The 27257-nt window shown below is 39.2% G+C and overlaps 1 protein-coding gene and 1 long non-coding RNA gene across 3 annotated transcripts in view; one reads left to right on the top strand and one right to left on the bottom strand.

Annotated features, from left to right (window-relative positions):
* Positions 1–22087, bottom strand: part of HIBCH (3-hydroxyisobutyryl-CoA hydrolase) — a 38753-nt gene extending 16666 nt beyond the window's left edge. Inside the window, exons 1-7 of one of the 2 annotated variants that reach the window (XM_040069438.2) lie at positions 22029–22087; positions 20902–20944; positions 19916–20056; positions 18863–18947; positions 17935–18015; positions 15903–15955; positions 3354–3432 (exon numbers count right to left, since the gene is read on the bottom strand). In XM_040069438.2, coding sequence (XP_039925372.2) covers positions 3354–3432; positions 15903–15955; positions 17935–18015; positions 18863–18947; positions 19916–20056; positions 20902–20944; positions 22029–22087 — 541 coding nt within the window. Of the gene's footprint in view, positions 1–3353; positions 3433–15902; positions 15956–17934; positions 18016–18862; positions 18948–19915; positions 20057–20901; positions 20945–21856; positions 21921–22028 lie in introns of those variants that run through there. The other variant, XM_040069437.2, reaches the window with a different exon arrangement.
* A 2196-nt stretch (positions 22088–24283) lies between these two features.
* Positions 24284–27015, top strand: LOC120754837 (uncharacterized). The gene is made up of 3 exons (XR_005701591.2): positions 24284–24531; positions 24831–24990; positions 25845–27015. It is a non-coding gene; the product is annotated as an uncharacterized LOC120754837 (long non-coding RNA).
* The last annotated feature ends 242 nt before the right edge of the window (positions 27016–27257 follow it).

Genomic DNA, 27257 nt, shown 5'->3' with positions numbered 1-27257 from the left:
CATTCATGAAACTTGAAGTCTTTTAAAGAAATTAAAGGTGTGGTGGTGTTTTTTTCCACTTTCAGAGACTGAATCAAATGAATAATGAAAACAAATGAAAAAGAATACAAATGAGTAATAAAAAACTCATAAGACACTTGCAAAAGAAGCGATATTAACTGGGAAAATTCAGATGCACACAAGGAGTTTAAATGGGGTTCTGATAGAAGATGGTGATTTTTCAATCACAAGTAATTGCTTTTGTTCACAGGAGTCAATGTGTGTATTATAGAAAGACCCTATTCCAAGTATTTTGAGCCATGGGAAATTAGTGCTCCCTAAACAGTCTTCCCCCTCAGATAGAATAAGGGAAGGTTTCTTTCAGACAGCTGCTCTTCAGTGTTTCCCCCTTCATAATTTTAATATCTAACTCAGCTTCTCTGGTTCCCTCTTGGTCTTCTTTTTGTTCGGCTGCTTCTAATTCATCACAAGGTTGGGTGTAGGAGTCACTTCCTATCAGTTACAGCTCTAGTATTCTATTGCCACTGATGTGTGTGCTGTCATTAATTGATTTATTCCTCAACCCCCAAGCTACTGAGAAATACAACACTTCTGAAATGCTGAATGCCTTGCTGACACCCTTTAAAAGCCCTATGCTGTATTAACTCCAATTCATCACTTACCCTCTTTTTCATCTGTACTCACATTCTCAGATAGTCTCTTCTACATTTTACCTTCTCAGCTTGATCTATCATAACAATGATGCCAAGACTTCTGTTTAGTTTTATGTTTCTAGTCATCTGTCTCCCCTTGGATATCCTTCTACTGAAAAAATAAACCAAAAAACCCAAACCCAACCTCATTTAAAAGTAAAACACATCTTTAAAATGCCCTCCAAAGCCAAAAGACAATTACATTACTCTTTCCATCCACCAGAAAAACAACAGCAACAATATTTTTTTCATTTTGCTGTAGTTAAAATAATACTGATACTGGGCTACTGCTCTCCCCACGCCCCAGCACATTTCCAGAGGAAAAACATCTTTCTATTGGGATCCACAGTGTCCTTCCACTTGGCCATATACAGGAAATCAGTTCTAAATAAACTGTGAAGTTGATTAGCTTAAGTAGCTTTAGGGGCAAATAAACCTAAATTGAATGAAGGTATCTTTAATTAAGGAATTTACAAACAGGATTAGTGAAGGTCTGCCTAATCCACTTTAAACTTCTTGGTTGCATAATCTGCTACAGCTTCTACTGTATCCTTTTCAATGTTCCTGTCTTCCTTTTTCTCTTATAATTTTATTCCTCTTGTCCATGTTCTACATAATTGCTCTTCTCTCAGTAATGCTTCCTAGATATATAGATATAGATAGATAGATACAAAGAGCAGAAACCTCTTTGCTCCTGGGGTTCTCTTAATGCATTCCATACTTGATTTTTGGGTTTTTTTTGTTAACATTTAGCAGTCATTTCTCAATTTCCTAGTGCAGTAAGGGAAGAGCTGTGTTACTGCTGGGGCTGCCTGGCCCATGAGCCCACTCCTGTACTGCTGACTTGCAGTCTGTGCTCTGACACAGGTGCAACATGCTCTGCTGTGATACCAAAGGTGCAACTCTGCATTTCCCACGAAGAAGAAAGGCAGTGCTGCAACGTTCTTACCCTGTCTGGCAGAGGGGGTTGGGAATTTATTTAGTATTGACTTTTAGAAAGCTAAAAGCTTAGCAGGGATATGCAAGAAAGTATCCAGTATTCCTGTAACATCACTCCAAAGCCCATTCCTTATACTTTCATCCTTTGTTCTCCCCACCTTCCCACACCTTCCTACTTGTGTGCTGCTTTGCAGTGCTTTATCTTATCTATGTCAAACTCCTACAGTCTAGAACTGCCTTTTCTTTCTATTTGCTAGGTGGCATATTTATCTATATCCTTTTATTTATGGTGGTGTACAAATGTAGAAGAATTGTGTGAAAATGGAGTAGCTGAGTGAATGCTTTGTTTTCATTTCACAGCAAAGGTGTCATGCCTACTGAAGTAAGTGAGCACATAAAAAAAAAAAAAAAAACAATTAACACAGTATCTAGAGAGCTAGACATTTTAAACACAACCCACAGAGATCAAACCAGCTAAGCCTTTAAATCCAAACAGATTTCAGTGGTTTTATTTCTAAGTGATCCTAAAAGGGGTTTAATTACTTTCTTTCCTAAGCAAGGTCTAAGCTTTTTGTTCATATGTCTTACCAGTCTATTTTTGTTTAAATAAGTCAACATGAGAAATCTGTGTAAGGTACATAGTTCTTGTTAATATAAAACTACTCATATCTTTACCTTTGAAGAAGAAAGTGAGGGTACTTTTATTATTAGAATAATTTCATATGCCAATGAAACTGTTTAGTTTAAAAAAATACAAATACAAATTGTTTATTTCAAATGTTTTTCATAGACAACAACTGATAATAAACTTCAGAGCTTAGAAAACTCATGTAATTAAAGCTTAAGTTTAGTTCACTACGTTTTTCTTCAGCAATAAAAAGATACTTGGGGGGCTGAAGTAGTTTTTAGTTTTTTCATTCCAACTTTACTCGTTCAGAAAAATTACATTACATTTATCAGCTAGCCGGAATTCATCTAGCTCTAATATTTTTTTCAGGAATTAAAATGGTAACGAGCTTGCTTGTATTTGCGTGGTTTACTATGTTTTATTGTGCTTGGCAGTTGCATCAGGAGAGTTCCCATGCATCTGACTCATTTTTCTTGAGCCATACCTGTTATCTTTATGTAGCTCTGGGATACATTTCTTTTCTGTACCTCTCAGAATTGAGAAAGAAACTGCAGGATCAAACTTTAGAAAACACAAGGTACATGTTGCTGTTTAAAACAAAAAAAGGCAACACTGAAGACACTGTGATCTTGCCTAGGCACAATCTGTGCACAGTTGCAATGGGTCTACATTAATAACCTACAAGAAAAGCTGGAATTCCAAAATCTGTCCCATTAACATTGCAGAGCAGCTTGTAGTACACCCAGTTTGACTCTGACTCACGAGTTCCCTAGGTAAAGCTGGTGTATCTGCACTGGGAGCTTCAGACTTTGTCTGCTCCCATCTGCAGCAAGACAGAGTTCTTTTTAAAAAAGCTTTATCCTGAAAGCCTTTGCGTCAGTCTACGCAGCTAAGAGTCTCAATGATCAACTCCCAGAACACAGATAAGTTTCTGATAATTTAACAAAAATACTTTCCATATATGGTCATCTCAAATTCCCTTTTAAAATTCTTTCCCTACCACCAAAGTGTTCAGTCAAAGACATTTCACCCTGATGACACAAACAGTGAAACCCTAAACACATAAGCATGTCATCATCCCTTCAAACACTTACCTATTGCTGTTTCTGGCATGGCAAAAAGAGTCTTTTCTGTAGCAACTCGAAAATGTCCATGGACTGAGACACCAACTCCCTATACAGGCAAAGGACACACTTATAAAATTACTGGTAAAAATAATCACAACCACAATCCTATGTAACATACCTCTTGCTTTGCTTTACAATTTAAGTAATATCAGATTTACCATGTGCAGCTCAACAAAATACTGAAAGGCCTTTTATGGTTCAAATGCTAATAAAGCATCATATTATCTTCATGATTTGGTTGAAATGGCTTTCTATGCTTTGAAAGATGGGTGAGTCATACAGAGAATAAACTTCAAAAAACCATGAGTGACCCTGTTATCTCCACTGGATAACTACCAAGGGAGTTGACATCCTTTTGCTAATGTTACTCCATCTATAATTTTTCGCACGTACTTCAAATCACCAACAAAATAAAGCCAATACTTTTGGAAAATACATAAATTTCTCAAAGCTATCATCCTAATGCTTTCAAAAGAAATAATAATTAACTGTTCCTCTAATGTGATAATTACCTACATTATAAACACAGAAGTATTTCAAGCAGAAAAAGCCTTTGGCATTATTGATTAAAATTCAGAATCTGCTGTTAGAAACTCCCTTTTTCTCCTAGGCACTTGTGTTCATCAAGTCAGTAATGATATTCACATTTCTAAGTGTCTAGCACTCTTCTCTAGCAGCCTGTCCTGATGAAACCCTTCCCTCAAAATTAGAACAGTTTCTGGTGTTGCCTATGCTATATTTTCTGATTTAGGTAGTAAGCAGCAGAAAGGCACAATTAAAAAAAAAAAAAAAAAAAAAAAAAAAAAAAAAAAAAAAAACACCACAAAACAAACCACAAGCATTTCACACAAAACAAATTTAATTTAGATAAATCTTCAAGAGTTAAACAGACAAATAAAACCAAAAATGGTTATCTGAAGAAGTTACTATTACTTAGTAATAATATTTGAAGTAATCCAAGAATATTTAGATTACAGGGCACAACCACAACATACATATGGAGGTCTCACTTCTCAAAGCTTACCTACGAGACACTTGTCAATAGAAATGTGTGTTGGCTCCTATCTGGAGACAAGACCCTCTGCTGAATACTTCACAAGTAGTTATTTCAGACAAATATTCTCTTTCATCCTTGCTACCATTTCAGTTCTCTTCCTCACTGTTAATTTTTTCTTTGCTCAGTCCTTCCAGCCATCCATGTTTTACGTTAAAACTAAGATATCTTAAAAAACGTTGACCAAAAGAAGTCAGTGTCTGATGAGGATATAATGGATTTTAAATAATATTTTTAATTGTTTAAATACTAGAAAAAGGGCACTTTACCCAACTAAGGCTATTAGTCTTCACAAATACCTTCACAGTATTTTATACTTCCCATCAAAGCCAGTGGGATTAACTGGGTGATGCTCCCTTGGACGAGCAGTATGTATTCGACCCGTTTTTAAGGTGGGAGAAGAACTTCTTCTGCTTATCTACAGAGATCTTTGATTGGGTTTTACATCAAGAATTTTTAAAAGTTATCTCAATTTAATATAAATTAGATTTCCTCTCACCCTTCCCTGGCTTCTCTTACAACTCTGCCCAGAAAGAAATTAATCTATTAGGGTGATACACAACTAAATCTGAAAATATTTTCAAGTTTCTTGTGTAAAATAACTATCTGCCACTCCTGGGTTTTAATATAGATGTACGAAGTTTTTAAGATTCCAGTTTAATTTCCTGCAAAATGTACCCATAGGGTAAGTGGTTATCAAACTCAATTTTATATTCAGGAACTAAGCCAAATGTATTCACGGGAAGCATTCTGTTCCAAGGAAGCAAATGGCATTAGAGCAAACATCTGAATTTTATTTGCACAGGGTAAAACTTTATGTGTCAGCCCTTATCTGTCCTTTGGCCCTTTTTCTGTGCACTGGGCAGATCTCATCCGAGCAGCAGCAAGAGCAATGGGCCTGTATTTAGTTGTCCTGAAAATGCAAAGCTCCCTGTAAAGCTGTGTTCGCTCCTAAAGCAGTTCCAGAACTCCTAAATGAAATGGAAACGTGACTTCATCGCTTCCAACTTTTTTAATGTCATAATAGCATATTTTCACTGCATTAAGTAAAGCCTGCTGTTATTTTTATTCATGTTGAACAATAACAACGATCTTTTTCTAAAGATAATGAAATAAAAATCTTGCCCATTTTGGTCTTTCTAATGCTTAAATTAATATTTTCAAATCCCATATCTAAAAATACAAATGCCATCTATCTCAAAGCATTTTTTCTGGCTTGTTCTCTAGACAATCAGAATTTTGTTTAAGAACTCAAATTTTTGGCTTGAATTTTATGTGCCAAAGAGCTGAGTGAGAATTCCATGAAGGGAGCTTCTCTTCCAAGCCAGTTCTTGTTTTAGAGTGATAAAAATAAATGTTGATTTTTAATAATAGAAAGTTGAAAGATGTAATTTTCTTTTGAAAGAAGTAATTAAATCAGATTTCACTTTCTCAAGTGCTTAAGCCATAATTGGATTTGTTTTCTAGATAGCCTTCGAATTCTGTATCAGAGATAACAGCCTTATTTCAGATGCATATTTAAAAGGCTAAAACTGTATTTTCTTTTTATTCATTATAAAAAAAGTGGTGCAAATATGTTCTTGCTTCTTTGAAGATCATTTCTACCTAATCCAACATTAGGATAAAACCTGGAGAGAAAATTTAGTTAATAATACAAATCCCAGTAACTTCTTTGCTGGTGTTCGTATGCTTTTTTTGTTCATTTGTAACTTCCCAAATGGTTAAAATATCACTGCATGTTTAACCTTCTAGATCTAACAATGAGGACAGACACTCAGTTTAACACATCCTGTGTAAAGAACAAACCAGTCAGAAATCTGAATGTCTTCCTGCCTCATTTCTGGGTTTTTTAATTGTATTTTGTTTTCATTTAGCTGAACTCTTACACAGCTAGAGTCTCCCCTAGGAGGCCCTTCACACCATTAAAAATTCTTCAATTGGACTGTGTTCACTTCACCAGGTATTTCCAGCATTTGCACATATAAATCTTAACACTATAATATCTTTATTACAATACACTCTATTCTGCACCACCAGAGTTCCACTTTTCATGATTTTATATACTAAAGCTGATGTCTTCCTTCAGACTTCTCCAAGGTAATACACTTCCATGGTCTATCAGGCTTTTACTGCTGGAATCTTCTTTTTCCATTGACAGCTGAATTTTCAATTTTGTAAAGGGTACTTACAGAACAAGACTAAAAGTTAAGGAGGATAAAGAAATTAACAAGCAGCCAATTTAAACTACTGGTCTGGTTCTGGCTGAGATAATTTTCTTCACAGTAGCCTCTTCAGAGCCTGGGGCTGTTAGTCTCAGTGTACCTCAGGAAGGCACATCATTTTAGAGGCAGTTCAGCCTGACTTCATCAACAAGCTTATAAAAAAGAATACAGAGTGTCTGAATTTTATTTCCCATACAACGCTGCCCACTGTATTTCAAAAGTCATTATGTGACTGTATATAGAAACTTTATCGTTGATTTCCTTTTTTTTCCTCATGATCAATACAGACCCTTATTACAAGTATTTTTCTGATGAAAAACAAAGTGACCAGCAGATGCAGAAATGAAATACAACTACTGTGAATCTTTTGTGTCCCAAAGGCCGTATTACCTTAAACTGAGAATGACCCACATTTAGTAAATCAGAGAATTTAGGGAAGTTATTCAGAAATTTGAGGGCCACCACAACAGAGAACTATAGAGTACAATAAATACTCCCTTCCTGCTCACATATAGAAAAGCAGACCTGTGTCACAGCAAAACCACACATCACACTTGGCTATTTACTGAATAATCTCAGACTACAAAGGAATCACTGCCTAGGAATGCTTAGGCAACACAACAGAAGAAATTTAAATAGAAAAGTTCTTCAGGGATGTTGTTTGTGTCACCTTCACCAGGCTGGTAAATAATTTTTAGCTGTTTGAGTAAGCAGTGTTATGGTAAACCAATATTGACTGCAGTGAAAGTCCTTTGTAACAGCTCCCATCAAGTGACTACACTTTTTACATTTTTAACTGCATGAGAACAGCTTCTGGTAGAGCTTGAACCAAAAAGAAATGTAGCAATCAATTGAGCATAACTGAGCATAACACAACAAAGGGTAAATATCTCTGCATACAAATGTGCACACATAGCCAAGGTGCAGCAAAAATGTTTTAAAAGGCAAAGTAAGTGAGTGGAATTGATTCAGGAAGCAGCAGCAGCTTATAGCTACAGTGGATCAAAAATCATGGACGTAAGAGCATTACCCCCTGCATCCAGACACAATGGATCTTAAACTGAATCAAAATTAATCTTTGTTTAGCATTAATGTTATGGCCCAGTCCAAAGAGTATAATCCATTTTCATCTGTAGATACAAGATGACACAGTGAACCAGAGCAGTGCAGTGTGACAGATCAATCTGGACACAGAATATCATCTGCTTTGGCTGTTGATATAAAAATCAACTGTACACATGTATTTTAAAAATATCATTTAAAAAAAAAGTGGGTATTGTGAACTCTTCAAAAATTCAGTGTGGTATTTTAAAACATAAAATATTGATGTTATGTAATTTAAATATAAAATATTTATTTCCGTATACTGATTATGTATTAGAGAGTCTCAGTCCAAACTGCTACCGACACACAGAAGCACAATGAGCTGACGGGAGACAGATTATCTGTAGCAATACCTGATGTCTCAGACCTGTTCTTCTGACCCCTGAGTATTTAAACAAATTGATCCAACTACATGAATAGTAATCATTTAGGTCAGGTTCTTCTTACAGGGAAACTTAGGGAAAAAGACAAACAGGCCATTCGATGCACCAATGCTGCCAGAGCGAGTGTCCTTTATCAACCAGATTTAGACTGACTTTTTAAAAGCCCTGCCTTGATTTTTCTACTGGCAGCCCTGATTTTCAGTGATCACAAACAACTTTTACTAGGATAGCTATCATAATCTGCACAAAATTTTATGGACACAACAGAAAGAAAAGAGAAGATGTAGGAAGACCTGGATCTGAAAAGCCTAAAGCTCTTTATTAGTAACAAGTACAACATTTTCTAGTTTTACATTCCAAAGTATTCCTTTTATCCCAATTTTGTTTCTCTACACATAACTGGCCATGTGTATTCAGAAAAAAGACAGCAAATGTGGCTTTTTTATTGTTTCTAGAATTCTGGAAGAAGCTCTCCCCTTGTCCCTCTGTATCACCTAAAAATATAGCAACTGCAAGAAATCCCTGTGCCCAGCTCATCAAATCTTCATGTCTGCAGGGAGGGCAGGCAAGTGGGAGCGAATGTGTTCCAGTGCCTTGCATCAGTGCATAACTGAGCTTTTAGGTTTTATCTTACAACTGAACAAACACCTCTTGTCCTTAAAGACAGGTACGTGCATCAGAACTTTATCTGAACAGGGGCACAGTTATTTGGGATAACAGGAGTGAATCCAGAGGGGTTTTGGTTCTATTTCGCTGAAAAAAGTGCTTAGAAACTCAAGGAGAAAATGAGCGCTCAAGTTCTTCAGGAATTGAGGAAAATGAGCAGAAATATGAAAGGATGGAGAAGCAGGCAAAGAAAATTCTCTTTAGAATGTTTATTCCCTGATCTATAATAAAGGAAAGGAGAGGGAAATAATGAGATAACTCTCAATATGAGGCTAGGTAGGTTACATGGAGAAAAATAGAGAGACTTTTGGCATGCAAGAGTCTGGTGTTAAATGGAAAGAACAAATCTGTGCAGAAACCAGCAAAAATCTCGGTCATTGTTGAGTAGGGAGAGGGAGAGAAAAGAAAGGAGTTTTACTTACTGTACAAGTACTGAGCTACAATTTAAAATACTTGTATTCAAGACAGTGCTTTATGATAAGCCCTGTGGGGAATAACATCACGTGCAAATGATTGAGCATTCAGTGGTTACTTTTTGTCAATGTGAAGAGCTGCTGACATTCTAGTCCGATTAGCCACAAAATGAAGAGCACCATTTATCCCTGGGATCATACACCAGAGCCAAGCAGGCAGAGCAGCGCGGCCAGATGGCAAAGAGACTGCAACAGCAGCAAGGAGTGAACCCTTCCCCAGGATTGTCTGAGCACTCTATTCAACACCCCATATTTCAGAAGATAAGTGGTGCACAAATCAATCTCAAAACGATTTCTTTCTACTTGCAAAATCTGTACTCTGTTTCACAGTAAAAGCTGCTTTCAGCTTTGAAGCACTGGCAACAAAACAGGCCACGAGCTTCTCTGTGGTACACAGGCACGAGGGGGGGGGACAGGGGGACAGGCAGAGAGAGAACTGGAAAGCAGCTTAGCTAGGTTTAGTATGACAATTACTTTTACTTCAGGGCAGATTTTAGAGTGTAAATTAAAACAAAACCCAAGATGTTCCAGGGTGTGATGGCTGACAAGAGGCATGACATACTTATAAAACAGAAAAAAAGAGTAAGAACTGGGCGAAGTCCCAAGGAGTACTGACATTTCTAGGTTCTAGTTTCCTAGCTTTAAAAAGGGCTAAAGGGGTAATAATGTCTGTTACAGTAGAGAAGTACTATGTAAAATCATAATATTTCATGAGCTTTCATGTGCTGCAGTTAGTCACCCCAAGCCCCATACATATACATGTATATATATAGATACATAACTATTAAGTAGAATTTCCATGATGCGCAATAAAATTTGCAGCCCAAATTAAACCACAAATGAATAGCTTTGTTCTATGGGCAATACCCACTTGTAAATGCACATTCCTGTAATTAAAAATTGTATCACACATGGGTAAAAAGGTGAGATTTTACAGCTGTTTAATCCTAATGTTTCCTGGTTTTTGAATATTAGTCTCAAATGCTGCTATGTACACTTTTGAGTAAAAGTTACATGCACACAACTTATATGAATAGAGATATGTTGGTAGTGAAAGGAACATTCCTAAAGAGCTACAGCTGCACAATCTGGATAAAAACAGGACAGGGTAAGGACAGCTATTGGTCAACTCCAGCTCCTTTGTGTACTAAAATGGCTAACATACAAGCTGCTTATGACATCACCACCAATTTACTTGAGAACAAATATTAATGGAATAAGAACTGTGACCAAATCCTGCTGGAGTGTAAATGCAGATGTTTCTAACTATTGGTAGATGTGCTCTCAGGTCCTGAGATCTGATTTACAAGGAAAAGCAGATTCCTCTAGCAATGTCAGCATTTGGGATGTTTCACCAAAAATTAAATGGCACTGATGTGAAAAAGAGCTAAAGCTAAATATAGGTACTGAGTTCACTGTTCTGCTGCAACAAGGATGCAGTAATTCTGATTCTGTATTCCAAAAGAGAAGATGCACAGGTAGATGCACAATAAAATGAGTATTTCCAAACCATGGAGTAGGTTCCTCTGAACACCTGCATTACCCCTTGATTAAAATGACATCACTCATTAAGCAGCATTCTGAGAAAGCATCATATTTTAAACTGCAATATTTGTGATGTCTCCCCATCCACAGCATCGTTTCCTTTCATAAACAAGCAAGGGAAGCACAGCCTAGATGTAACCACTGGAAAATGGAGGGCACCATCCTCTGAAACAGTATTGTTACCAGAAGCTTGCAATAAAACTGAGAGGGTACCCCAGCTGAGGTCATGCAGAGCCAATCATTAATGAAACTTCATTTGACAGCTTCATGATCTTGGATGATGAAGTAACAAGGATTTCTGTAATTCACAGTTTACTTTTGGGGAAGGCAAACACTTTTTACATTCAAAAAGGGGCAAGAAGGGCAAGACTCAAAACCATCTCACTTCAGAGAAACTAACAAAATGAAAACAACTACACTGAGGAAGGTGTAATCAAATACAGAGATAGTAAGTATGTTTCCCATAAGTATGTATGATGGTAAGTATGTTTCTAGATGGTTTTCAGGGGTTTACAGCTACCATGCAATTAGTACAAATAAGGCACTGCTGTTGTGAAAAGGACTACTCAAGGTACCACACTGCAGCAGAGCAGTGAGCCAAGGGTGAGGTGGGAACACTCAGCATAGATTCACTACACCTGAGCAGCCTCATCAGCCCAGAGCACCTCATACAGCACCCAGGCTTCTTCAAATTCAGAGAAAAGGAGTACTTTTTTTTCCTTCATAGTCTTTGAAGAAAAGGGTGGCTCTGCAAAATTGACTCTTTGACAAATGAGTTCATTTCAAGGAAGAAGATTTAAAACTGGTAAAAGGTAAGCAATAAAGAAATGTACTGTGATGGAAGTTTATGCTAGGCAAGGAGGAAAGAGGTGACAGTGAGACTTTTGGAAATAACTGGAAGTGGTGGCCTCCTAGGACTTGCTACTTTCAAAACTGCTGTTTACATGGACTATTTGTAACAAAATATCTCTGTAATATAGGGAGGATAATTACTCTGCTCTACTTGGTGCTTATGAATCCTCCAGCTGAAATATTGTCTGGTCTCTGGCAATGAACTGTAAAGTACACAAATGGGAGAGATTCCAGAGGATTGCAAGAAGCATAAAAGACTTAATCTATAAGAAAGGCTGAATAGCTATCCTTATCCCTATTAAAGAGAGAAGACTAGGAGCAAGGAGTTCAAGTATCTCAAAATGTCCACAGGGAGCTGTGACTAAGACTGGAATATATTGATTACACATACTAAAGAGTTAAATTAGACACTAGGGAAACCAAGCTTGAAGGAATAACTAAGTACTCAGGTGGCATATCTAGAAAAACAAGAATTCCTGCTGTTGGAGAGTTCTGAGGGCATTAGGTGAAAATCAGCTAAGCAGTCATCTAGCTGTACTTAACCCTAATGCAAATGCAAAAGAATAATCCTCATGCTCCTCCCAGATCTACACATCTGTGTAATCTAAAGCTTAACATACTTCACATCACTACACGAGAAAGTAACATTCAAACAGTTCTTAAGAAAATTCTATTGTCCAATAGTTGCCCTAAAGAAACTCTAAGTAAGTAACTGAGATGTAGACTCTCAGTGCAAGTGAAAGACCTTGCTTAAAAACCTTGCCGGGGTGGTGACAAAACTAAAGGAAAGCCACTCATGAACCCAAAGACCCAGTCACAGGTTGATGCCTTCTTCTCCCAGTCTGTACTCCTGAGGAAAGGAGTCAGTCCTGTGTACTGCTATTGCTCTCACAAACTGGGCCCCACAGACTGAGGCACTCAGAGATGGACATTTGGTCAGATTGCAAACTATATTAAAGATAAAACTTCCCATACATTTCCCTAAATGTGAAGACTGGAAAATAAGATGCTTGGAACAACTCAAAGCACAGTGCTTTGCAAAGGGTTTAAGGGAGTTAGAAACTCTACTGAACTTATTTCTGTACTGAAAATGTTGTTTAAATGTAAGTTAAAGTTAAAACCTAGTTCCCCCACAGGAAGATGTTTTCTCATCCTAAAACTAAAAGCATAAATTTTTAAAGCAAGGCTTAAACCAACTATGCTGCAAATATGCTGCATAAGAGACCAGACCAATCTACAGGATTAAATCCCACAGAAAATTGCTGAAAGCCAAGAATTTCTATGTTTGAACAACATTCTCTTTACTCATCAGTAAAAAAATAAGCATTTGGGTTTCTAGTTCGGCCTCACTGATAATTAACCACACAAGCATTTAATAATATTAGACAATAGGCCTGAAACAGCAACCAGTTGCTTTGCTCAAAGCACAACATTTGACTGTGAAATTGATTGCCAGAGGCCTTTCTGAACACCAAGCTACTTAGTGTAAAAAAAATATGAGATGTACAGAGAGGTGAGTGTGACCACTGATGGTTATTTAGCACTGTGGTTCTGAAATAAAGCCTGGCTCAGGAAGTTTCTAAATCATGCATGCTCTAGAATACGATACCACAAAAAAAGAGTTCTTCATTCATGCTGCTACAGATTCTTCTATTAACTAAAAGTAATGGCCTTTGCTTCTGAAAATGTACTCTTCATTTTGTAGAGGTACTTAAGTTTTTTTACATTTTTTTTTTAAGTTCATCCAGTGACCTCAACCCTTTTCACCAATTTCCAAACTCTTTTTCTCTGTCAAATATTCTCCTTAAATTCCAAGCCATTTCATTGAAAAGCCACTACTCAATCTGTCTAATGTGCTTTATTTGGCTCTGAAACAGGTCTTAGAAACAATTTTATTAATCTTTTTGTCTGCTAGAGAGAGCATCTGACATAGTAATATATTTTCTGCCAAAGTCCTATTTAAAATCATAGCTTTGGACTGATCTTATAAATCACCTATATCCATCTCCAAAGAACTTCAGACAAGACTGTGACTCTTCTAAAACCAAGAAGACCAAACTTAGGATGTCATTCACAGACAACAATATTTAAAAAAAACAAACCCCAAACTTCTGAATTTCTTGTCAACTGTTCAGGTATTTAATTTCAAGAAAAATAAAACTCACAGATAGAAATCAGCTAAATCTGAAGTAGCTTTTAGCAACATGAGAGTGTGTGCCCAGTGTTCCTTTCAACAGTGCACGTCCTTTAGCAGTAAATGTGGTATTTGTAACTCATTTCAGTATTTTTCAGTAAACTGCAGTCAACTTTGCTTCTAACAAATCTGCCTTACAAATTGGAACTTATTGCTCCAAATAAGTACAAAAAGATGAAAAGATACATTTATACTGAATATCAATTTTTGATGAACTACAGACAAGAAGGTGCTGAGAACAAGCTCCACAGCCCCATCTGTTGGCTAATGAAGCTGCCAAAGCCATCCACCAGCTCCTAGCCAACAATGCAAGGGAACCAGTCCATTTTTTGGATAAAATCCCAGGTTTTACTATCACAGATCTACGGCATGTGTGCACCAGCAGCAACTTTTACTATCCAAGCACATAGTACCTGAGTTTCTAACACATTTCTGTGATTTTTAACTTAGTTCCCCTAAATCAGGCTGCATACTTCCTGGGTCAAAATCTAATCCCCTACCCACAGGTAAAGATAAATGCTACTTCTGGTGTATGATAAGCAAATTAAGTTGTCATTCAAACCCTAATGGCAGGTGAACTCTGTCATGGTCCCACTGAAATTCAGGTACCCAAATCTGGTTACCCAAAATAAAGCTTCAGGCCAATTGCTGTCTTTTACAAGCTCTTTAGAGGAAAGAGAATTCATAAAGAATCTTAGTAATGCACGATCATCTGACTCCATTATGTTCTTTTCAGTCCAAAAAGACAATTTCCTTTCAAAGGACAAAATTCTTTTCCTGCTCAGGCCACAGTCATAACAAGCCATCTGCAGGACCTTTAAAAAGCTATTGGCTGCTGGGCAGTTTTGCTAATTCATAGCTTTCCATCCTATTATTCCAAAGGCCATAAAATAAATGGACTCCCTATCTCTTATCTATGAACCTTCTATGGTCAGTAAAGGACTTTTTCTGCAGGAAGAGCTACAGAACAAGCTCTCTTTATGCTGGAAACAATGTATGTATGCCAGGCTGGAGGGAATGGCTCTCTAGTTGAGTTCCTCCAGGCTTGGTAGCAAAGGGCAAGAGAGCTACTCCATGTTTAGATCACAAGCTGGGAAGATCTAAATAGACAAATGAAATGTGTAAGGAAAGAGTCATGACAGGTCATGGATCATGTAGTGCTCCACTTCTATCTTTGACAAACTTTATTTAAATAGACTCTACACCCATATCACAGGGATATGCCAGAAAACAATACAAATCTAAGCAGTGACACAGCAGACAGGCTTCAAAGTTAAACTATTTGCTTAAACTAACTGAAGATTATTTTAATCCACTCTCTGACATGGTGCAAATATATCCTACAGATGTGAAACTCACTAAAACAGAATTTTAGCATGTAAAAAGAGCATGGCATTGCCCTGTTATCTACTTATGGTGTTTACAGACAATAATTGCTGAAAAATTTATTAACACTGAATATAACTAGCAATATGATGGAGTCTTTTCTATGCTGCTTTAGTAATAAGGTGCAGCCCTGGGTGAGGTGTGTGTAGAATCAGGATCCCACCAATGATGTTTTAAAAGTACTACAGAGGTGAGAAAGTAGATGCATTTCCAGATTATTCGTTGGAAAAATACAGAACTCGTGAATGTCTGTTAAGGTGTAGCTCAGAATTTTCCCCATTTTTCAAAGAGTTGCTCTTTAAATGTGTTTTTATATAGCTCTATTTTTAATACACTCAGAATGGAGAACTATTCTCAGCTTTTGTATGATATATAGACTCTCCCTCAGTATCCTGAAACCTTTGTGAGGGCTGTTTCCAGCAGTGAGGGGATTCTGCTCTTTTCCTGGAGAAAGCACTTGTATCAGCCATGAAGGAACAGCAGAGGCCCTGCAAGAGCAGCCTTGTACCCAGACAAGCAAGAGACAAAGGTTCAGATGATGATGCTTGTTCTTCAAGGAAATGCCTTCATTCAGCTCACAGACACAACGTGATCTGCACACAATCTGTCAGGTATCACACCAAGGTCCTTAACTTACCCCTCCCATTGTAATGCCATCGATGAGTGCCACATATGGCTTCTTGCAGGTGCCTGTAAAAAATGTCAAGGAAAACAATCATCCATCTTTTGCAAGAGTGGACCTGTGATTAGCTGCCACATGTCAGGCTTCCTTATGCCTTACTTCAGCAAGAGCAGCAGAAAATAAATAGGAATTTAAACAGTAATCATATTATCATCTTGCAATGAAGGTACCTCATGTAATTCTTAAGAAATGAAAAGAAACACCAGTTTCTGATTTACTGGATTGTGAGTGTTGTAAGAGAGCATTATACAGCTATCAAGCTCTGGACTGTTTGTTATGTGAGTACCTGACAGCTTAGCCAGTATAAATAGCTTTGTGTGCTGTTGGGACACAGCAGGTGCCCTCTCACCCCCTCTCCCCACCTGGATTAAGAGCACAGGGTGTGTTCAGGCCCTCAGTGCTCTACTACAAAGCCAGAAGTACCGGCAGGTTCCAGTCACAATGTGACTGTAAATTCTGCAATGCAGGCACGTTCTGTCATACCAGCTCCTGCATACAACCTGAGTGTGGTGCAGACGACAATGTCCTGAATGACCAACTCCATCTGCTGGAGCCTTTAGAAGGCAGAAAACTAAAGCCTCAGTGCTTTCAATTGCCATGCATGGAAAGACTCAGAACTTCACTGTGAGCGGAGCAGCTGCCTTGCATTCAGTGTTTTCAGGTCAGACTAAAGCCTAAAAGGAGTGGTGATACAGGTATCCCCTGCAACCACATTGGGAGCTTTTCTGCAACTAGACAGAGCCTTGTTTAAAAAAAAAAAAAATTTTAAAAGTGAGTTCAAGCCTTCAAATTAGTAGTTAGAAAATATTAAGAGAATTGTATTTTGAACTTTTTGTTCTTACAACAAACAAGCTAATGCATGTTTGAATTGACCCAAATTTCTACAGCCACAAGCCTTTCCCATTGCAATGCTGTGAAAGCAACCCCCTGCTGTATTTTTAAGTTGTAAAATATACGATACAAATAAATGTTTTTAGCAGAAATCTCAGTCTTAAAGGAATACAGTCATACTAAAGCTATCAAAAACCTAGGTTTTGTAATTACATGCATTAGAGATATTAAACACCTAAGAATTTTAAAAAAAAAAAAAAAAAACACCACCAGACTTTTAAACTAGGTACCCTTGCAGGAGAATCATCATCATCAAGTTCAACTGTCAAGGTAATGTTTTTTTCCCCAACTACTTGAAACATTAAACTATTTTTTTGCCTTGTACTGGTGAAGGAAAGAAAGGTCCATGACAAGCATGCTCAGTCCTGAAACTCTGTCAAACAAAGTAAAAATAACTTTTCAGGAATTACTGCAATAGCTGCGCTCTTCTGTCAATGTAAGCAACACTACCTCTCCTCCTGTAGTGACTAACACTGGTTACCCTATTTTAAAACTCAAACTGTATTTGATTAAAATACATTTGGAGTAGTTTCTTCTCATCAAAACCTTCAACTCTTGACTCTTACCCTGAAGAATTAATATCCTTTTTTAATATGCTTTAGTCCAGTAAACTTCACTGAGTGTCTTTCCTATAAACTGAGGCAGCTCACTCCTGAATAATGCAGCCCCAGCCTTTCATGCGGTCTGTTTAAAAGAAAAGCCTTAATATAATTTGATCTTCTGCTCTCTGACTGAATATTAATGATTTTCCACACATCTATATTTACCTCAGGTCACTGAAGCAGATCAATGATACTTAGGGTAGAACTGCAGCACCTGCAGCTAAAACTAACTCTTCCACAGCAGAAATAGAGCTAACCAGAACAATGGGATGGAATAAAGTAGCTGTCACAGTAACTTAAACAAAAGAAACACATTCTGCATGCAAGGTATAAAAATGGGATATGGTATATTACTGGTATTGAACTTGGTTAAAAAAAAAATTACTACTTCTCTGATGTTACCACAGTCTTTAACAGATTATCAAAGAGAGAAATTTACATTTGAAGTCAGTGTTATGAAAACTGTACAGTTTCAGAAATTGCTATTAACATACCAATGGCATTGTTCAGCCTATATTCTCCTCTGAAGAAATCTTGTGACAATTTATCTCCAACTTTTCCCGCTTCTGTGATGGCTTAAGAGAAATAAAAATTCTGAAGATAACTGCAAGTTTAATAGAATATACAAGTAAAAGAAAATAATGTCTCATAAGTTGGGTCCTTTCCTACAGCAGACACAAACTTAATCCTGCTTTATTATATATGAGAAAATTTGCTCAAATTTAAATATAAGTGTGAAATTTGATTTAATTGTATTTTGCTGGAGACTTTGTCACATACTTGTGAGAGTGTGGCCCATTTGCTAACCCCTCCCAATGTCTAGTACTCATTTGTGGTATTTGTCATACCAAGGTTTAGAAGAGTTAACTTAAAACTGACTATACTGAAAACTCTAAATACTAAAAATGAGAAGCCAATTAGAGCATAATGTAACAATATATTGTTATATAGTCTTGTAACAATAACTTGTGCTGCTTGTTTACCTACAGTTCACAACAACTGCTAATTTTGGCACTTTGGAGATTTCCTGCGGTTCATAGATAAACAAATAATCACAGATACATTGATCACCCTTCTCAGATCTGTATCTAGCCATCTAAAATATTTGACACAAATTATCCAATACTATCGGAGCTACCTTAGGGCCCTTTAAATTTCTTGGAAAGAAGCTGTCAGTAATGAAAATCTGGGAAGAGAAATGTAGAGACAAGGGCCCTCTCCTCCCTGGAATGACTGACTGCTATTATCAGTTATTCATAAAAATGTAATTTTTACTCTTTCATATACTGTCCTGACAGTTGTCTCCTGACAAATACCTTAAATAGCACCTGCACATCAAGGTGTCAGAAGAGTCAACACAACTCATCTCTTAACTCTTATGTAGAGAAATTCATCAAATGTTTAAGTGAGTATAGTCCTTACCTCGGATGTCACCCCCAGCACAAAAAGCTTTTCCTCCAGTTCCCTTTATAATTATTAGAAAAGTTTCAGGATCTTGCTCCCACGTCTAAAAAGAAGTAAATAGTTCCATATAAGACTAAAACCTGTGCAAATAATGCCTGCTCCATATAGCGCCTATAATTCTTACTTTACTTTTTCAAAAAGCAAATCAAACCATACTTTAAAATAGATTGTCTTAAACTGACGTTTGATATCTAAATGTCTTTCTGCCACTTCTGCATCCTACTCAACCATGAGAGCAGAGATCAGCAGAGCTGCCCTTCATATTTCAGAAAAACACTTGTGCACAGCTCTCAGCCTCTGGGGAAAGGTAGCACCCCACCAAAGAGGGCCTGACAGAAATCAAGAACTGTGACACCTTTTCAGGCAGTGCTTCAAAATCATCTTGTAAGTACCAAAAGGCATCAGACAATTATCCAACAAATACTAGTATCCAATGAATTGGACTTTGTGCACATGATAAATAGTATCACTAAATTAAAAGAGACTATTTCCATGCTTAAAATCTCACGGTGCTTCACTAGCTTGTAGAAACAGTGCCTGTAAATCCATGAGCTCTCATTTAAGGAATGACATTGGCAGCCCCCCGCTTCCTAGTGGCTGGTACCTTTTATTTTCAGCCATGCAGCCTCCCCACAAAACATGCACTCCATCAAGAGGCAACACCACTACAGGCTGAAATTTGTGCCAGCTGACCAGGTGGGCACTGCCAAAAGGAACACACAAATGCTGAGCACTGACTGCTCTAAATTCAGGCCTGGTATTAACATGGATGTCCATTTACCTATGGAGATGCTAAATTTAACTCCTTCTAAAAGCTCATTTCTTTGACGTGTCTCCTCCTTCTAACTTACTTGAAACAGCCTGGTTTTTACCATGCTATAAATCTGAGCTCATTGTACTCACACAAACTTTCATCCTTTATATCAGTACACTAAAAAGTGTCAAACTGCACTTTAAAATTGGTTTCAAATAGCATATGTATAGTGGATGGGTAGAAGTGGGGCTACTGACCTTTATTTGAGGATAAATTTGTTGGATCATAGACAGATTTAGTGCATTGAGAGCCTTGGGTCTATTCAAAGTTATTATTCCTGCACTTCCTTTCTTTTCCAACAACACTTCTGTTGTCGAATCTGTTTGCTTAGACATTTTCTGTGCATGCAAAAACAAATAAATAAAGCAAACGTCATCAGTTAGATAACTTAGAAACATATCTACGGAAGTGTTTATGGAAATTTATTCTCAAAACACACTATTTAGGATCACAAAACTCGCATTGTAGGTAATTGTAGGTTATGTTTTTCCCACTGTATTTCTGTTTGCATTTCCTAAACAGTTCTTTGGAAACTACTTTGAGTCCTTCAGAGTAACAAACCTCAGACAAGTTTTTGGACCATGCATTGTTTTACAATAACATTTTGAGTTCACTTAAATAAAATTTACAACATAAACACACACAAACACACACAAAAAAGACAAACACCAAGAAACAAAATCAATCAAACAAAAAATCCCCCACCCTACTAATAAAACACAAACCCATGGTTCCTTAAAAACCGACATTCTGAAAATACTTGCAACAATTAGAACAATGACAGTTCCATATAGCCTTACTAGTAGTTTGAGGCTGCAAACCCAAATGTACACCCTGTTTTAAGTAACTTTTAACAGTAGAAAACAAATCCCCTGAACTATTTTCACGCTCACAGTGCGATGATATTTAAGGAATTTACAGAAGTTAACACAAAAACTATCTATACAGTAAAGAAAATAAGGTAAAGCCAAAACAATCAAGCTTTAATTTACAGTGTAATAGACACCTGTAACAAAGTGCTCAAAGATGATGGGCAATACTATGCCTGAGCAATAAATGAAATATAAATAGCGTTCAGAACCACGGTGTGCAGACACTTTAGAAATTGCATGTGCTGTGTGCCTCAGGGGAATTACGGAGTCCTGAAAGCTTCCAAGTCAGCCAAACACAATGCTGTCCTTACCAAATGTTGTAATACTACTTGCAGTCTGTTGAGTGCCCTCAGCCTGAAAAAGAAACATTAAAAAGACAGCTGAAACTACAAACCAGCCGCACAATTCACAGAATATTTGACTGCTGGGTTAAGCAAAACAGTGGCAGAAAAATTTGGGAACCCAACTGTTCTACGTTCTCCCGATCAGAATCAATTAAATTAGGGCACAGTTTTGTTATTGAAACAGTTGGAAATGCTTTGCTTACTAGCAAACAGACAGCAGATACCAGTTGCAGATAATGATGTTTTCAGGTTAGGAGAGCCTGAAAATACCAGGACAGAGGGGTTGGGGGATATGATTGACACCCTGAGTGTCTTTTAAAGACTTACAGCCTTTTTGCGGGCATGTTTAAATACTGGCGTTTTTAAAATTTAAAAAAAAAAAAAAAAAAAAAAAAACACCACCTCTTGTCAATTTCTTTGTCTATTTCCAAACGCTTCCATGACTTCGTCTATTTCCAAACGGCTCCATGACCCCAACCTGCCCTGGGGAGTACCCACGTTTTGCATACATTTACACGGGGCTGGTGTAAGAACTCGCACAGCGCTCCCGCGGGTGACGGCAGAGACCCGCGCTGTCAAACTCTGCGAGCACGCCACTCGTTCTGAGCAAGGCGGCTGTCAGCTACTAATGGCCACCGAGGAAGGCTGCACTGGCCACACGCCAGAGCTGGAATGAGAAACTTCACCTTGCCTCAGCGCACAAACCCGGCCAGCAACACGCTGCGCGTTAATGCCGCGGCAAGCTACGCCGTTTTTTTAAATCACATGCTCGCTTTCGAAGGTGAAAGTTAGTGAAGGCCCGGCAGACGTAGGCCCAAACTACAACTCGCAGCAGCTGCGGGGCTGCGATCCCCGGCCGGCTCGGGCCGCCGCTCCCTTCGCTCCCCGCCGCCGCTCGACCCCTCAGGGCGGCCCCCGTTACCTGGGCAGCGCCTGCAGCGCCCGGCCCGCCATGGCCGCGCCGCTCCCTCCCCGCTCCGCGCCGCGGCCCCGGGCGGCGCAGCGCGGGGCGCATGCGCGGCGCTCCCCGCCGCTCTTGAGGGGCGGCCGCCCGCTGGCCCCCACGAACGGCCCCGCTCCGGCGGGCTCCTTACCCGGGCAGGGAAGGGGCGCTGATCCCCGTCCTGGAGAAGGCCGGGTGGCGTGAGGGCATCTGGTGATGCCGCTGCTTTGCCGGGGAGGCGAGTAATGCCGCGTGTAGCAATAACATCACCCGTGGTGCTTGCTGCTCGAGGTGGGGAAAGCTCGCATTTCCAAACCGCCTCCAGAGCTGAACTTCATGGGCTGGAGTTGCATTTGGGCGGTTTATTATTTTCAGCAGTAAGACTGGTTTCTCAATTTCTGACCTCCCGGCTTCTCTTCGTCCTCAGCACCTGAAACACCCGACACACGTGTGCTGCCCTCACAGCTCCTGCCACACGGACAGCGAGTGAGGTGCGGTTAAGGAGCGCTCTAGTGGAACATCCCAGCAAGAGCTGCTCATCCCTGAAGGTAAATACATGGATTAACAACTAGCACGGTGACTGACTGCCCCACCAGTAGCTGCAGACGACTGGGAGCTCAAATGCAGCCTGTGCGTTCAGCATAAGTAGAGCCAGAAGTTGCAAGCTGTGAAAATTGCCTTTTTAAAAATAATAAAATATTAAGGCACTTGAGAATTTGTCACGCTAGGAGGCAATAATACAAAATTCACTTTGATTTCAGTAACTAAGACCATTCCATGAATGTTTTTTGAGGCTGACAGGACACGATGAGCCATGGAGTAGATGATAATACAGTGCATTAGGTTGAAATGCAGTTGCATCACATCTTGGTGTAACAAGTTCTTAGCATCAGCTGCCTTGGTTCACATTTGTATTTAAGAGGAAAAAAAAAATTAAAACCTTTCAGCAAATTTATTTTGCTGGAAGAAGGAAAACGTCCTAATTCTCAGAAGCACTTCTAGAGGAGTCTCCAGAGGGCAACCTTGCTCTTTATTTCTAAAATGATTCCGCACCACCCCCCCCACCCCCCCCCCCCCGCTTATATCAGCGTCATCTATGTTGGCATTTGCGCTGCAATGACTCTCAGAGTATATTAAATCTGGTTGTAAAAATTTTAATCAAACTAAATAGGCACCAAAAAAAAAAAAAAAAAAAAAAAACCACCACAAACCCCTCCCAAAAAAAAAAAACCCAGAACATTTCTGTATTAATGTAGTCTCAGTTTTCAGTCTTCTACAATGTGAGCAAAAAATAACTGAGAACAGGACATGAGGTGCTTTTACAGGCGCTGGTTTAATTACTGCAATCTAATTAATTGCAAGAATTCATTGGGTGATCCAGACTATTCAAACTTTCACCTAAAGGTTATATGGCAATCAATGATACAGCTTCTTGGTGTCAACTTGTGTACAGACTGCCCTGTATGCTGCTTTGTATCAAGTGCCATGTAATTAAATCTAAACCAAGCTAAGTGACACCAAATTGTCACAGCTGGCAAACCTGAACCCTGACTTAGATAGGTATTAAAAAAAACTATTTTTGAGTTTAACTCTGCAGCTCTCATCCAGGAATTACCAATTAGAGAATTAATTAGATAAGCAGGTAACATTTTTGTTTCTCATTTCCTGGGGCTGAAAGTCTACATTCCACAGACAAATATGAACAGAACTTTTCTGTGGGATAATCTCTTTGTTGGGAAAATGAAGAAAAGAGTGTATGGAAGCTAACCTTGGGTAAGAGCAACTGGAGGCTGTTTGAAAGCACTGGAAATCACCTAACAAATTCCACCTGCACATGGGCAAGGCTGTGATCAGGTCATGATTACACAGGATGTGTGTTTCTGGGGGTCCAAAACAGAACCTGGTGATCTGACTCATCTTTTACTTATGCTGATTTTGATCTGTTCTCCTCCTGTCCTAAGTGTAAGTAATGGTGTAAACCCTTTGTGGTCTTCCAGCTGTATGTCTGATTGAGGACACAGGTGGGCCTACCCCTTGGTAAACAATGAATTAATTTATGCTTATTTTTTTATTATTATTATTAATTTTTCAGCCATTTCATGAAGAATGGGTGGTAACAGAAGAGCCATCTTCCTTGAGCCTTCATATTTAAACCTGCTGGTGATGGCTTAAATTTACCTATAGTTTTTTTAAGGGCAGGGGATTCACAGGTGTTAGAAAATTGCTATTTTCTCACAGCCATTTAGCTGACTGCTGTCCTGTCCAAAAAGCAACTTAGATATAATCCTAGTTTTCAGCTGTCCTCCTGCACACTCCTTTTTTTTTTTCCCAGAGTTGAATATCAAAGTGAAAATGCTTTCTAAAAGGTAAATTAAAATATTCTTTAAGTAGGTAGTGGAAAAAGAGTGAAAATAATGGAGTTCCCTGAAAATAAGCAGAATAAGATGACCTTTAACCTGGGAGTTTATGGATTATTTTACTATTGGCAAAGAGGGCTGCACAATACTGGACTAAGCTGGGAACTGAGAGTGTGTAAGTGCAGTAACAGAAGGATAAGCAGGTTGCAATTCCTCCCCCTGAAGAAATTTCCTGGCAGCGAGTTCAGCAGGTTTGAAAAGAGAAAACAAGTTGCAGACTGTAGGAGGTCTTTAGAGGTGAGCAGATGTTTTCAGGTTTGGTGTCTGGTTTTGTTTGTTGGTGGTTTTTTGTGTGTGGTTTTTGTTGTTGTTGTTGACTTCTGGGTTTTTTGGGGGGGAGGGTGGTTTTTTTTGTTGTTTGTTTGGGGGTTTGTTTTGTTTTGTGGGTGTTTTTTTTGTTTTTTTGGTTTTTTGTGGATTTTTTTGTGGGTTTTTTTTGTTGTTGTTGTTGCTTTGGTTTTTTGGGGTTTTTTTTTGGGGGGGGGTGGTGGTGGGAAGAGTTAGGGGTTTTTTTTGTTTGTTTGTTTGTTTTCCAGAAAAACATATAACTTTAGAATGTGGGAGCTCTTGCTCTCAAGAAGGATTCCAAGAGCAGCTCAGCTGTGTTCTGTGTGCCACCTGTACACCCCTGGTTAACCATTAATTTGTGCCTCGCATTTGCCTCTGAGAGCTTCCAGAGCAGTTGGGCAAGACCAGGTAATAAATGGTACGAGTACTTCATCATGTCCCATGCTGCTGTTTCCAGGTTTGCTGTGAATTCAGTCTTTTCCTCTGCTGGTCTAACAGCTGGCATCTCATTTCTGTACATGTGGGTAGCAAGTGCATCCTTACAATGTGTGAAGGTTAAGGGAAAACGAGTCTGTGAAGGTTTGAGGAACAGAATGGGAAAAATTCCCGTTCATGCCTGCTAACTGGTTATTACTGTGCTGACAAACAATCCTCACGTTGTTATTTCTCTGTCCAAACTCAGCTGGAGGCCCTCAAAAATAGGTGACAGGTTGAAATTTCCTCGTGCCAGCTTGGGTACCTAACAGTAAAGGCTCAGGTCTGTAGTAGAGTCTTCCAGGGACATCACTGAGAGCAGAAGCAGACTTAAAATAAGCAGAAAACCAATCTGTTCCTTCACTCTGTAACAGGAGGCCAACCCAGAAAAGGACTGAAACACCTATGTAATATGGAGAAACAAATTTTTGCTTTTGTCTGTAACCTGAGTGACCCCATGCAAAGAGCATGCCTTCCCCAAGGCTTTTGGTCAGAGGCCTTTCAGATAATGCAACCATACAACATCTGAAATCTTAGATTTGGGATGAGGGCATACAGCTGATGGCATGCAGTAGTGAATTTCTCCTGTAACAAGAATGTGTGAGGGAGGGGGAAAAAAAATCAACTTTTATTTCCCTCTCCCCCCCCCCCCCTTTTTTTTTTTCCTTTTTTCACCAGTTAATTTGCATCTTATCAGTGGGGAACTAGAAAGTGTTTGGAAAAGGCTGAAATCAAATCCATAATGAAACCGTGTGAGCGAAGTAGTTTTCATTTTCTTTCGGCCTCAGAGAGCACTGGGGAAAGCGTGGGAGTGGCTGGGTGCTGCTGCAGATGCTGCCGCGTTGATGAGACAAGGAGAGAGGATCCAAGCGAGGTCCATCCAGCAGCGAGTTCCTCTCCTCCCACCACCCCGGCTTAGACATAGCACTCGTGCTGCAGCCACCCTGCCAGAGCCCCCTGGGTGAGACGGGACCCTGGGCAAACACCCTCCTACGTCCTTCTTCCCTGCTGCCACAAGCAATCTGTCACTCCTCTCCCCGAACCACCCTCCACCTACGTACAAAGCCATAACTGTAAGGAACGCCCTCTTCCCTCCTCCCTTTCCTCCCCACGAGCCTGTTCTCCGTGGGTGAAAAATGCTATCTTCACAGAGATCTGGTCACCCCCGACTTTGGCTTTGAGACCCAAGCTGTTTGATACCTTTTAGGACTACAGCTTGGAAAGCTCTTCGTGCAGATCTATTGTGTTCGTTTTTCAATTGCATATAATTGCACGTGTGCAGGTGGGAAGGGGCTATTTGCTTCCCACTCGCTTTGATACGCCTCCCTTCCTAAGCGGATCGCTTCCTTCCCTTTCTGCTCTCAGGCTCCCACGCATTTAGCAATGAGAAATGCTGCAGAAAACTGACCAGCTCCCAACCCGCCCACCTGAGGAGGAGGAGCACCAGCAGCAGCGGCACATTTCTCTCGCTCTCAGCTTTTCAAACACAGTTAAAAAGAGCTGTAGCGTGGGTGGAAATAGCTGTAGGGAGTGCGTGTGGGAATGGGGCTAGAGGAAAGTGCATTTTTTCTTGGTAGGACAGTTAACTTCTAGTGGACAAAAAAAATACCCCAAAGATATCTCACTGCTGATGGTGCCTCTGGCTGTATAACTCTTGAGTTTCCCAGGTGTGGAAAGGATGAAGCAGGCAATGAAGCAAGTGACGGCAGGGAAGCTTGCCTTCCAGACTTCAGGAGTCTGCTTAGCAAATGGTATCTGTACTGCATCTCCTTGTGTCATCACGTCTGCTGTTCTGCTCTCGATGTGTGCTTGATTCTGTTAGAGTCAGAGCTGCCTGTATGTAGGAAGAGAAAAAGGCATGTGGTTTTCACACCATGTGGGTCTGTATTTCAAAATACTGTCCCTGTTGGACCTCTTGAAATAGCACTGTCCCAGAATATCAGTTAATTCAAGATTTACTCTGTGTGCTTCTGTAAGAAATTAAAATCAAGCTTATTTGTGTTAACTGGTTGTTATTTGAGGTACTTTGCTTGTATTACATGAAAATAGCAGTGGAACTACTAAGGAAAACAGAATTTCTAAGACTTGTGATATAGAGTGCAAAGTGATAGTGCTGTTTTTTAAGAAATCTCTCTGGTAGACTCCAAGAACCAAGGGTCCTCAACCGCTGTGAGTTTCTGACTTGATTTGACTTAGCTATC

The sequence above is a fragment of the Hirundo rustica genome, chromosome 7, assembly GCF_015227805.2.
Source record: "Hirundo rustica isolate bHirRus1 chromosome 7, bHirRus1.pri.v3, whole genome shotgun sequence".
NCBI classification, from domain to species: domain Eukaryota; kingdom Metazoa; phylum Chordata; class Aves; order Passeriformes; family Hirundinidae; genus Hirundo; species Hirundo rustica.
The sequence above is the reverse complement of the archived record's forward strand: the minus strand, read 5'-3'. Positions and strand labels throughout refer to the sequence as shown.